General features: G+C 43.4%; 1 protein-coding gene across 1 annotated transcript in view; it reads left to right on the top strand.

Annotated features, from left to right (window-relative positions):
- B4galt1 (beta-1,4-galactosyltransferase 1) overlaps positions 1-13,988 on the top strand; it is a 56,433-nt gene that overhangs the window by 29,981 nt on the left and 12,464 nt on the right. Inside the window, exon 2 of the mRNA XM_090330106.1 lies at positions 3,820-4,055. Within this exon, the coding sequence (XP_090186232.1) occupies positions 3,820-4,055 (236 nt within the window). The remainder of the gene's footprint in view (positions 1-3,819; positions 4,056-13,988) is intronic.

Raw genomic sequence — 13,988 nt, 5'->3', positions numbered from 1 at the left:
ACTTGAAAGTAACCTTAACACATTCCAGGAATGGATTTGCTTTAAACAGACATTGCAAAGATTGGTTTTGTCGTAGACTCTACTGATTGTCTGCATGCTATTGACAGTGCGTGCGTGCGTGCGTGTGTGTGTGTGTGTGTGTGTGTGTGTGTATGTATGTTAGGTTTTGGAAAGGAGAATGCAAGATGGATTGGCTCCATTCTGGGTAGTGAACATTATCAATTGCTGGGGGAACCATGGAAGGGAAGCAAGTTAGTTTGTAGGTGCTGATCAGTAGGTTTCAATATCGGTTCACTTGAAGCAGGTTCAGTGTAAGATTTCATGATAGATAGCCATATCCTTTGGCTCTGGGGTTGGAAGAAAGATGTGGTATAGAAGTAGGTTTGAGAACTGTTAATTGCTTAAAGCAGGTATAAGTGAAAATAAGAAAGAATGTCTAGGGAGAGCATCAAGACAATACATCAAAACATCAAGAAAAGAGGCTGAGAAAGCATGGGTAGCAAAGTAGTAGGCACATGGATGAGTGTGATGCTGGTGATCAAGACTTCTTTCTAACTCTTCCATCCATGGCACTCATTTCTTCCTGCCTGCATGGTTATTCATACCCCCATAGTCAAGGGAAGATGAGATCAGAAGGTTAAATCTTCTGGAAGATTTCCATTAGATCTTGGTTTGGGTCCCTGTTCCCTTTCTGGTTTTTGAATGTTCCTGGGCATTCAGATCTTTCTGAGAACTTAACTGTCCTTCCCGTCCAATCCCTGCAATTTACAAATAGAGTAAATAGTATCCTGAGAATGGATGGTACTTGTTCAAGGGGCATATGGCAAGTGACTACAGGGCCTGTGCTTCGAACCCTTGCCTGAGGCTCTTTACCTCAGGACCGTCTTTCTGCAGTCCCTGCAAGAGCAACTATAGGATACTTTCACTCTGTAAGTAACTTGTCTAGGGAGTCTGGGCAGCCTGAAATGTGAAATCTTGTCTTTTGTGTTGGTTTTAGAAGATGTGAACAACTTAGTAGTATAGCAGCCCAAATGCATCTTGGTTCCCTAAAATGGGGTTATGTTTAACAGTATCTTCAGGCTGTAGATGTTGTAGGGCTCTCTGAAGTGAAAAGAGCCTTGTCTTCTTTTCGTGTGTTTCCTGAGCTGGGGAGTTCTGCAGGCCAGGCTTGGTACACTTGGTGGGTAGAAGTGGAGGGAAGTCTTAAGCCCCTTGCCTGAAAGCCTCAAAGTTTGTGAAGATGAGCCACTCAGTTCCCTATGGCCCAACTGGTCCTTGTTAATTATCCCTTCCAGAATTTGCTGAGTCGGACTCTCTAGGGGAGGAGCCTAAGATTCTATATTTATACCAATTGCCTGAGGAGATTCTGATGACAGGATTTGGAAAAACTGATCCAGGGTAACCAGTGACTTAGTCCTGCAGCATGGTGATTAGAATAGCTGAGGGCATCCTGAAAAATTGGAGCTGAGTCATTGACAGTCTTGTGAAGGACAGAGCTATGAGGTCCTTGACCTCCAAGAATAGAGGTCATAGGCAGAAAGGAAGCAGAGCTTTTGAGATTCCCTCTTATCTGCTGTCTGAGCCCTGTGGTTGTCAAAGAGATTGAAAAGCTGTAATTCAATTGATATCAGACTCTTCTTTGCAAAATTTGCCAGTTTGAGGAGATAGAGAAGAGCATTTCTGGCAAAAGGGAAGGTGTGGACATGTATTTATAGTTTATAATTATGCAGTAGGGACAGACAGTTGGCTGGAAGGCCTTTTGCCTAGCTAAGGCCACAACAGCCCTAGAGCTATTGGAAGCTTTTAGCAGGAAAGTGATAGGATCACAGCAGTGTTTCAGAAGAAAATAAACTAATGGGAACTGGTCTTGGGATGAGGGCCAATGTTGAGGGAGGAATGTCCTAGGGAGGAAGAGGCGGCCGCAGCAGCAGCTCCTATTCTATGCCTGCTGCCATATGCAGCAGGTAGGGAAGCAGGCTCAGGGCTTCATTTTCCCAAACTGTTTCATTTCAAGAGGGTGAATGGCTCTAGTGCTCCTGGAGCCACTCACCAGTGTGTTTCAGGTGAACTTTGATCTGAGTCTGTTCTCAGCTGTTGTGTAGGATCGATCTTCCCTTTGTTTTAATGAGCCAATGTAAAGGTAAATACACCATAGTAGCAGTTCAAAAATGTGTTCCCTGACAAAATGGTTCTGTGAACACTAAGTTTAGGAAATGATGGGTAAACAAAGTAAAAGGAGTTTTGTGATCAATTTCTCAGCAGTATTTCCTGTGTAAGACTGAGTATGTGGGGCCCCTGCCATGATTTGACCAAAGGTTGGTTGATTGGGTTTTTTTTGTTTGTTTGTTTTAAGTCAGTGATGGGGCTTAAGCATAGGGCCAGGATGCTGCCCCTGAGCTTTTTGCTCAAGGCTAGTGCTCTACTACTTTGAGCCATAGCTGTATCTTTTGGTTTGGGGTTGGTAAATTGGAGATAAAGAATCTTACAGACTTTCTGGGCTGGAAGTTTGGCCTAGTGGTAGAGTGTTTGCCTAGCATGCACAAAGACCTGGGTTCGATTCCTCGGTACCACATACATAGAAAAGCCGGAAGTGGTGCTGTGGCTCAAGTAGTAAAGCCCAAGGACAGTGCTCAGGCCCTGAGTTCAGTCCCCAGGACTGACAAAAAAAAAAAAGTCTTACAGTACAGACTTTCTTTCCTTCCTGGAGTGGCTTTCAACTGAGATCCTCAGATCTCAGCTGTCTGAATAGCTACAACACAGATGTGAGCCACCAGTGCCAAGCTCAAAGGCTCTGTTTTCCACTGTGCATTTTGCTGGGTCTTCTGTCTTCTGGAACCATTTGGCAAAAGTCTGAAGTGCAGGGAGCTCCGCAAGCCTAGGTTTAAATCTTAGCTCGGTCCCTGATTCCCTTGTGTGTGCCTAGACCCCTCCACGTATGCCACATGCCCTGTCTCTGTGAGCCAAATATTCTTTCTGACCCACTTCTCCTATCTAGATCCATGTTCTTTTAGACCAGAAACATTGGAGCCGTCCCTGACTAACTCCATCTTTATCCCTTTGGTTGCTTTACTCTCTACTCTTATTTATTTTTTGTGCTGGTCCTGGTGCTTGAACTCAGGACCTGGGCACTATCCCTGAGTTGTTTTTGCTTAAAGCTAGTGAGTGCTATACTATTTGAACTCTATTTCCAGTTTTTTGGTGGTTAATTGGAAATAAGAGTCTCAGCCTCCTGAGTAGCTAGGATTATAGGCATGAGCCACCTCACTCGGCTCCAGCTGTTTCGTTTCTTATCCCCAGTGCCCCAGAGCAAGTTTGGTTCAGTTCATTTCTTCCACGCTGCTGACCTGTACTCTCCACCCTTCATTTTCCCAGTTTGGTTAAACTCAAAGAACTGTGACCTTTTACACCTCTGCTAGTAGCAGAGGTAGATATCAGCCTCAGGATTTCCAAGAAGGTGCTTTAACATCTATTCTCACTGATCTTTTACAACCCTCTGTCCCAAGTCTATTTATAGTGAGTTGGAAAGGAAGGGTCTGGAGCAGAGTTTCATGGGAACCAGTCATTTTAATTGGTCCAGTACTGAAGGCCTAGGATTCAGGACTTTAAACGCTGAGGTGTTTCCTCAAATGGTCATGTTAGTACTGAACGTGGCACCCAGAACTGGGCAGGAGTGGCTTTTTGTATAGCTACACTATCCTCCCTCTCTGTGCCCCCCTCACCAAGAGAAGATAGCCTCCCTGTGGCTGTGGAGGTCATCTTGTACAGTCAGAGTGGTACGTCCTGTGGCTTTCTAACTTCTCCTTCCTTCCTTTTCTCTAGTTGGCCCCATGCTGATTCAGTTTAATTTTCCTGTGGATCTGGATCTTTTGGCAAAACAGAACCCTGAGGTGAAGATGGGTGGCCGTCACAACCCCAAAGACTGCACCTCTCCTCATAAGGTGGCCATCATTATTCCATTCCGCAACCGTCAGGAACACCTTAAATACTGGCTGTATTACTTGCATCCAACTCTACAGCGCCAGCAGTTGGACTATGGCATCTATGTTATCAACCAGGTGAGGTCTGGGAAGATGCAATAAGGAAGGGAGAGTATGCAAATTGGGTATAAAATAAACCAAAGGGAAGGGGAGTGATTTCATAGATACTTGGTAGTTTTTGGTGAAAAGTTAACAGGGCCATTAATGTCACTCTTTTTTGATCTAAATACCAAACAGTGTGCTTGCCTGTTGCTATCTGCTATCAACCAAGGGAAGTAGCCATGATGTGTTATGCTGATTTATGTTTTTGACAGTCATCTTCTGGCAAAATTGAGAGAAAAAATGTCAACCCTAATTAGCCCACAGCAAAGCATGGGTTACTCCCTGACTCTTGAATAGCTGTATATGGTCCTTGTTACTACTGAAAAACAGATATGCCCATTTAGATGTCACACTTTTAGGTAACGTCAAAATTCGTCCAGTCATTGTCTTCTGAGGCACCACAGGAGACTGTGTACTGGTGAGATGTCTGGAAAGTTTGATTCAAAGTCCGTCTGAGAGTTGTGTAGACTGAGCTGTGTCTGAGAAGAGTTTCCTACTCCATACCTATCTGATCCATCGTGCATTGGGCTTTTGCTCTGCTAAGGAAAATAATGCCAAAGACCTGCTAAGCCTTCATCTCTTCAAGCAGAATCAGACTGATTTCCTGAATTAACTGTTTATTCCAATGTATTCTAGAGGAACATTATTGCTTTTACAAGAACATAACTTCGCATTTCAAGTTTATCCCAAATACCTAAATTTGGAATAAACTTAGCAATAGTAACATGTCTGACTTAACTGTGTACCATTTGAAGAGACAAAGCATGTCCTTTTGTGTACTGCCCCAATGTCTGCTTCATTTCAAGATAAACTCTGGGTCTTCTGAAAATAGAAAGATTAGAGACAGTTCACTGCGTCCATCAGAGGCTTTTGTGACCCTTTCTTAGATCCACAGGGAAAATCAGAAATGGCAGTGTGTTCATATAGCATTCTGGACACAATGCTGTCTCAGTTACTGCTGAGAGTGCCTAAAAAAGTGCAGGGTCCCAGTCCTTCCTATTTGGAAGCTTCCGGCCAACTTTTTACAAGTGGAACTTGCTTCCGTCTGGGATCATTTTTCTTTTTCCTGCTTTTGGTCCCTAGTACTAAAGAATTGGGGATTGCACCTCAAACTTGCTAGGCTACACCTTAAGCTATATCCCATTCCTTTTGTTATTATTGTTTATTATTTATTATTATTAATCAGATAGGATCTTGTTCTTTTACCTGGGCCATCTTCCTCAGATCTTGGTTCTTCTGTCCTTGCCTACTGAATATCTAGTGTTACAAGCTGACACCATCACACTAACATCTTTTTCTTCTTTCCACTGGCTAACATTCCACCTTACCAGAATTTTTACTTATTTTCTTCCTCTTTTCCAGCTGGTCTTCCATTCCACCTTTGCCCCAATTAGCCTTTTGGAAAAGTAGAGTCCATATGAGTCAGGAAGCAACTTCAAGTCTTCCATACCTTCCCAGTAAAAAATGTGATCTAATCTATAATAAAGTTAGTGTAGGGACGTGGACCTTGAAAAGAGTTGCCCCATCTAAAGTACATTTTATCTACAAATTAGGAACTTGCTATGTTCTCTGTTGTGGAGGAGGAAGAAAGAGATTTTTGTACCTGTTTTTGACTTTTGTACCTTATTTGTTCAGCAAGTAAACCTGACGAGCTTTTAGCCTCAGTAGAGCTCTTTTTTCTTCTTATGTCACATATCTTGTGCTTCCCCCATTTGCAGTTAAAAGGAATGCTTGAAATAAGAGTGACTTCTGAGACATCTAGTCCAAAAATCCCAAAACAGATTTTTAGTACAGAACTTGTTCGAAATGCTGTACCTAGCCCCATCTACAGCAGGCCACAGTGATGCGCTGTGTCCCATTTCCATATCATCAGTTCTTCTTCAGAGTTTTCTCGGACTTGCCTAGACCTCCAAGGGCTAGACTGAAACTTGCTACTCTTTATAATGGATCCATAAACAGACTCAGAAAAAATAACTGGTAGAGAGTTGCATAAATGATAGCAGGTCTGCAGCTCAGTCGTCCCTACTTCCTGACTCTAAGTTTAATTCATTTCACTATATCACATAACTCTGCTTGAAGCCATTTAGCCTCTCTCTGAGGTCTTCCACACAGTCTGATGTCCATAGCCGATGTAAGCTCCATGCTCAGACCTGCCTTTGCTGTTTCCTTGTTAGGTTGGGCAGGCTATGCAAATACTTTAGACTTTATAAGATAGAAGAGGAAGTGTACTATCTGCCTTAATGGGCTTCCAAGCAACTGGTGTATGATAACTTTCAGTAAACCGTAGCTTTTACTAGTATTATTTATATCTTTCCTCTCCACCTTCTCATTCTTCCTGTTTATTGCTTCTATTCAGTACTGTAATGATAAATTCTTTATTGCTCTTCCTCCTTTCTGCTTCTCATTGTGGGGGGGTGGGGTCCATGGAGTCAGAAGATAATGAATAATGGTGTGAGGCAAATAATGGAATATTAGAGGACTCAAGAACCATGTGTTTTCTATGAACTTCTTCAGAGGGTGTGTCTTAAGCCACACACACAGGAATGAACTCTTACAGGTTTTTATGGCCTGTGCTGTCCATAGGAAGCTGTTAACCACACTATTCAGTATAGATCCCTACAACACATTATTTCTCAGTAGCTGCCATAATACTTATCTCAAAATATATGTGCTGAAGGGGTGAGTAGAGTGTGGCCTTTGTTCTCTGCATCTCCACCCTTCTTCCTATGTGACATACTGATGTTTGTGGATCCTCTTAGGGCTTCTAGCATATTCCACTCTTACAACTAAGTGTTCTACTCTGAGGTTCCAATACCCCCCCCCACCTTGGGTTGAGTACTGGGACCTTGGTATAGAGGGGGATGTCAAGGTATCATAGCAAATGGGGAATGTACTCTGTACTTACTCATACTTCAGTCAGAAAAAGAAACTGTAAAGTCATCCAAATATCAGAAGGCATATTGCCACCCATTAGCACTAGCCCTAAATAAGGAAATGACATATGCTTTGAGAATTATCATAAATACTATAAAACAAGGAGGCATACAGGCATAGCTGGCCCAATGTGGGTGTCTCATAAGGCATCCTTAGACCAGAGCCAGCAACCAACAGTTAACTTCTCCATTCCAGATGTTCTGGTGCTTCTGGTCTCCTTACTTAGCTGCCTGAGATATCATTCTAGTTCTGATCACATCAGTACTCTTTTTAAATCCTTTCTACTTCCTCTAAGCAAGAACCTCAGATGCTAAACCAGGACCATAATCAGCCTGGCCCTGACCTATCTCCAAATTCCTGTCCTTTCTGCCTGTGCTCTTGCTTAGGCTATCACTTCTGCCTTCTCTGTGGCTTTCTTCCTGAATATCCTTAAATCTTTTCTCCCACTTTGTTAATTTCATGGAGCTGGAATTCTTCTGGCATAGAGCTGATGTTTCCTTTTCTGCTGTTCCCAGATCACTTAGTGCTTTCCAATAAGGTTATCTGTATGCCTCCCTGAATTCCCAGCACTTCAAGGCAGTTCACTACTACCTCCCTGTCTTTTTTTTTGCCAGTCCTGGGCTTTGGCTCAGGGCCTGAGTACTGTCCTTGGGTTTTCTCAAGGCTAGAGCTCTACCATTTGAGCCATAGCACCACTTCTGGCTTTTTTCTATGTATGTGGCACCAAGGAATTAAACCCATGTCTTCATGCATAGTAGGCAAGACTCCAGCCAAAACTCCCGGCACCCACCTCCCTGTCTTTGTAGTTGATACATAATCCAGTATAGACCTGATTGAAATGTTGAACTTGGGGTCTATCTTTGTGACTCCTGTCTGTTTTATTTATACCCACTTTGAAGACCCCTTGCTCTTGGTTCTTTGGCTGGATCCATGGCTCTTGAAAGTAAAATCTTTTTTTTTTTTTTTTGGTCAGTCGTGGGACTTGAACTCTGGGCCCTGCACGCTGTCTCTTAGCTTTTCAGTGCTCCACTATTTGAGCTACAGCACCACTTCCGGTTTTCTAGTAGATAATTGGATATGAGGTTGCAGACTTTTCATGCCCAGGCTGGCTTTGAACCTCAATCCTCAGATCTCAACCTCCTAGCAGCTAGGATTACAGGCCTGAGCCTGACTCCAGCTTCAGGAGTCAATTTAAGAGCAGCATAGTGGCTACTCTCCACCTTAGGGCTGAAAATAAAATCTTTTTATCCTGGCCTGGCTTATGACCTTTGGGAATTTGCACAGCCCCTCCCTGGGGCCTCTTTGTAAAGTTTCCTGCTCATTCCTGACCAGGGTACAGACTGCTTCTGACACAGCCCACGGGATAGCAACTCTTTCAGGGAAAAAACAAAACAAAACAAAACTGCTAACGACCAGTTTAGCCTCTGGTTGCTCATAAACAAAACTCATTTGTGATCTTTGGATTATGGTTAAGTCTTCCAGTGAGGGCTTCTCATGGTTCTTGTGAAGGAGAGTCTACAGATAAGTGTACAATGGCCAGGAGCAGAGCTGGCACTTAGATGGAGGTCACCTTAGTTCTCAGGAATGCTGTATTTTGCCGTGTTTATTCCAAGAATAGTCCATATGCCCTTGCCTACACTGTGAGTCTTACTAGGTCACAAGAAGGGAACTGTAGCTTTTGATTAATAGCCACAGAGCCCTTAGGAGCCTTGTCTGCTTGCTATGTTGCTAGGTAGGCACACTGACCCAAAGGGCTGTGGGGAAGCAGAAGGAGGAACCAACTCATTGTCCCAGGGGTATTTGCCTGATTTAATTTTTTTTTTCCCCTGTCTCTCTTCTTTTCATCTATACAGTGTTTAAAGATGATAATATGATGGTTCCCGGATGGGAGTTTGGCCTAGTGGTACAGTGCTTGCTTAACATGCACGAAGACCCAGGTTCGATTCTTGGTACCACATACATAGAAAAAGCTGAAAATGGTGCTGTGGCTCAAGTGGTAAGAGCACCAGCTTTGAGAAAGTCCAAGGGTGATGTTCAGGCCCTGAGTTCAAGCCCCTCAGGACAGACCAAAAAAAAAAAGAAAAGAAAAAGAGGGCCAGGAGTTTGGCCTAGTGGTAAAGTGCTTGCCTAGCATGCACAAAGACCAGGGTTCGATTCCTCGGTACCACATACATAGAAAAAAGCTGGAAGTGGTGCTGTGGCTCAAGTGGTAGAACTCTACCCTTGAGAAAAAGTCCAAGGACAGTGCTCAGACAGGTCAAGCCCCACAATTGGCCAAAAAAAAAAAAAAAAAAGGTATGATGGGTTCCAGGCTGCTTGTTAATTGTTATTTGGATACAGTCCTTTGTACTCTCAGTGAGCAGAAGTATCTGTCCCCATACCTCAGATACTGTCATTATTGGCCCAGGCAGCTGGTTTCTCATGAGGTCAGAATCATTTGTGGTAAAGTACCAACCACCCCATCAGTGAGGACAGCTGCTTAGGCTTTTGCCCTGTTGGTTTGGTTTATATCTGATCTCTGCTCTTTCTTCCTTCAGCTGTGTGAGGATGGGGTCAAAGATGGGGTAGGGCTAACTTGTCCTGCCCTCCCTTCCCTTTGGCCCTTTGGACCTTTCAGAGCCTGTGGAGGTAGATATGGCGAATGGGGGAGAGGAAATGGGAGTGTTTGTAACACCACTGTCTGAATGCCACTCCTGTGCTCTCTTCCCCCTGGCCCCATCTCTCCAGGCTCCTAAGGAAGGTTGAGGCATTTACTGGTACTCAGCACTGGTGAATTGCCTCCCTGGACATTGCTCTAGGAAATGCCATTTTCTTTGTTCACCTTTGATTCCATAACTTACAGAAGTTTGCTTTTGCCCTGGAATAAGGTTGGTGAGAATGAGCCCTTTTCCTTTGGTAGCCTTGACATTTGCCTCTCTTTCCCTTACCACTCTCCTTTGCATACATCCTTCTCTCTTTTTTTCTTCTTCCTTTTAGCAGGGGCTTCTTGCCTTTACTTCTTTCCAGTCTATAGCAAAACAAACTGAAGGAGGAGCTCCTCTCTGAGATCTGCTTCTTCCTCTTCACCTACCTTCTCCTCTGTACTCTCCGCCTCCTATAAAGAGAGGAAAGCCGACTTACCTACTGCTGTCATGCTGCCACCACTGCTGCCGCTGCTGCCACTGCCACCACCACCCTGGTAATGATCTCACATCAGACGCAGAGCCAGGTCCTGCTGGACAGGGGAAGCTGTGTGAATACTCACGTGACTGTGCTGTCCTCCAGCCTTGGGCTCTCTCAGGCAAGCACAGAGGATCACTGGAAACAGACCTTGTTGGAAGCCAGCTTATTGTACAGAGGTCTGAGAGATTTTGCTTTCTTTAAATTAAGCCACAGTTGAGCTCATACTCATGTAATCATTTGTATTCTGCTTTTTTTCCCTTAAATTCCATATCATCTGCATCTTCCCATGTTACTTCATAGTCTTCATATTCATTCTTTCCATGCTTTGTAACAGTTGATCATTGAGTTCTACCATGTTAACTTTTCCTCTCTCAGAAGACTGTAGATAATACAGCAGTAAATATCTTTAAGTCTGAAGTTTTTTTTTTTGTCTCCTTCCACATTTAGATCAGTTCCCCAGGCTAGATTTTCAGATGTGGAAATGTGGGTCTAGAAACAGTGGGGTCCATCACATTTTTATAGTTCTCCATGCAAATGGCCAAATTGCTTTCTAAAAGAGAGAAACCTTTATCTGTTGAAGTACTTTCCTCCAACTTGTATCCTAAACATTCTGGAAGGGTTTAGTGCCACCTTCCTGTTGTATCCTACAGGAAGCTCAAAGTGTCTCCATCCAGGCAAGAGGCAGGCATTCACTCTGTGGTAGGAAGAGCTGGGATTTAAAACTTCTCTCTATACCTCAACCAGAATCCCTATTAGACCTCTCTATGAGCTCAGTTCCTCTGACTTGTGTTCCTTTACAGCAAGGGTCAAGGGTGTACTCACTCCTCTGATTACTTTGGCCCAAGAGAACTGCCATCTTAGCATGGTTCATGATTTTCACCAGTCGGTTTCTTCTACTCACTGAGTAAAAAACAGCCAAGTTTGATTGAGTGCTCTGTCTAAGCTCAAAGTTACTGTACTGTTATGGTTAAAAGCTAGCCCCCAACTATTGTAAACTCATGGGTAGGTGGATATTAGCCATGTCCTTGGTGTTGGAGAGGTAAAGAAAGACACACAGGGAGTGTTTGGCTAACATTATACTGTTAGGGAATGGGGAATGGCTTTATAATGGACCAGAGCATATAAGTGGAATTCTTTTTTTTTTTTTTTTTTTTGGTGGGTCATAGGGCTTGAATTTGGCCTGGGCGCTGTCCCTGAGCTCTTCAGCTCAAGGCTACAGCCCTACCCTTAAGCCAAGCCTTACTTCCCGTTTTCTAAGGTTAATTGGAGAAAAGAGTCTCAGATCTTTTTGTGCCTGGACTGGCTTTGAACCTTGATCCTCAGATCTCAGCTTCCTGAGTAGCTAGGATTAAAGGTGTGAGCCACCATGCCCAGCTGTGAGTGGAATTCTGACTGTCTTGGAAGCAACCTTGTTATTGCTGGTTTTTGTGGAGGACAGACCAAAGCCATTATGGCCTGAGGATATGATCGGCTGTTCATAAAAGTCAAGATGGAAAGATGGTTAGGATTTGGGAAAAGAGGACCGTGGTGTTTTGTTGTTGTTGTTGTTGTTGTTTTTGCAGTTGATCATTTATCCCCTATTGATATAGGGAAGACCTTAACTAGACTAGGATATTCCTGATACCTGTCCTGAACCATCCCCACCTCATGTGCAGTGCACATGTCAGGAAGCAGGTAAGGCAGAAGAAAAGGAGCCTGTGCTTTGAGCCCTGGGAGAGTCATTCTTTACTTGCCCACCATTACTGCCTGTGTTCCCATGTCTCATATGAATCATATAATAGCTTCCTAACTGGTCTTGCTGCCTTCACTTGGATTGAAGCACAAATCCCTCCTTGACATGCAAAACCCAGTTTAAGGCTCCCTTTGACCTAAATAAAGACAAATCCTTTAATCAAGCCCTGTAGCCCTTCTTTACCACCATCACCCCCACCCACACATACACCCACCATGATTTTGCCTACTTTTACTTTTAAGTTTCGTTCAGGCTTTATCCATTCTGAATTTCTTCCTTGCTTCTTCTTTTTTTTCAATGTTATCTTTATAAGTAGTTGTGCAAAGGAGTTGCCATTCAACAAAGCAGTATATGGTATAATGCATCTTGATCAACATCACCCCTTTCAACATTCTCAACCATTCCTCTCAACCATACTTTCTGCATTTCTTATGGTTTTTTGAATGTTCTTTTCTTCATAGCCATTTCTTCACAATGCTCTCAGCAGCCAGTACTCTGCTCATAAAACTGTCTTCTCCCCGCATCATCCTCAGAGTCTGTTTGGTTTTTTGCTTGTACCTGCCTCACTCTGTCATTTGGGGATTTTTGTTTTGTTCTTTCTTTTTCTTTTTAACCTTTTTTTTCTGTCTGTCTTTTTTTGTTACTCTAGAAGGAAGAGATAATTGTGAGTCTTGTCTGCTAATATAAGGTAAAATCTACCTTTAAAGTTTAGGTTGTCAGCTGGGTGTTGGTGGCTCATGCCTGCAATTGTAGCTACTCAGGAGACTGAGATCAGAGAATCATGATTCAAAGCCACCACTTATGAGCCAGAAGTGGAACTGTGACTCAAGTTATAGAGCACTGGAATAGTGCCCAGGACCAGCACACACACAAATAAATAAATAAGCTTTAAAACAATAAAACTGGATTGTCTTTCAAAGTGACACCCAGTGTACTGGCTCTTTACCACAACATGTGACTTCCCAAAACACATTTCACAGATCTCAAAAGGTCAGAGATCTTTCGAACATGTGAGCTGTATAGACTTAGCTAAATTAAGTCTTAATCCTTTTTGAAAAATTCTCTAGCTATCAGAGAAGCAGGATTTGGGGAAGAAATCTTGAAGTAGGGAAGGGCACAAACACTAAAGGTGACTCCAGGCTAGATTCTTACGAGATATTCTTAAGGTCTTGATTTGATATCGATGAGAAAACATATATATATTTTTATTTTATTTATTTTTTTTTTTGGTCAGTCATGGGATTTGAACTCTGGCCTAGGCACTGTCCCTGAGCTCTTCAGCTCAAGGTTACTACTCTACCCCCTTGGCCTTGGCATTATCCCTGAGCTCTTCAGCTCAAGGCTACCACCCTACCCCTTGAGCCACTCTGCCACTTCTGGTTTTCTGGTGATTAATTGGAAATAAAAGTCTCACAGACTTTTAAGTCCCTGGGCTGGCTTTGAACCATGATCCTCAGATCTCAGCCTCCTGAGTAGCTAGGATTACAGGCGTGATCCACTGCGTCCAGCGGAAAACCCATTCCTATAACTACTATAGTATTCACTTTATTTACAGGCAGTGTGCTGAGTCTTTTCATGCTCTATCCATTTAATAAACCTACCTGGTGTTACCTCCATGACACAAAAGAAGAAAGAGGTCTAGAGGCATGGTTCACTTCAGATCACTTAGCTAATGAGTGAAGAAACTGGCAGTACTGACATTTAAATTGTGTCTGAGGTGGGGTGTTGTGCATGCCTATAATCTTAGCACTTAGCTACAAGGCAAAAGGACGAAGGGCTCAGGGCCATCCTTTCTTTGTTTCAAAAAGCAAAGTAGGGGCTGGGAGTTTGGCCTAGTGGTTAAAGTGCTTGCCTAGCATGCACGAAGGCCCAGGTTTGATTCCTTGGTACCACATACATAGAAAAAAGCCGGAAGTGGTGCTGAGGCTCAAGTGGTAGAGCTCTAACCTTGAGAAAGTCCAAGGACAGTGCTCAGGCCCTGAGCTCAAGCCCAGGACTGGCAATAAAAAAAAGCAAAGTAAAAGATGGAGCCTGACGCAATGGCTGTCACCTGTAATCCTAGCTACTCCAGAAGTTGAGAT

This window comes from Megascapheus bottae, chromosome 3 (assembly GCF_031878675.1).
Source record: "Megascapheus bottae isolate mThoBot1 chromosome 3, mThoBot2.hap1, whole genome shotgun sequence".
NCBI classification, from domain to species: Eukaryota; Metazoa; Chordata; class Mammalia; order Rodentia; family Geomyidae; genus Megascapheus; species Megascapheus bottae.
Note: the sequence above shows the minus strand (reverse complement) of the source record. Positions and strands in the feature narration are given on the sequence as shown.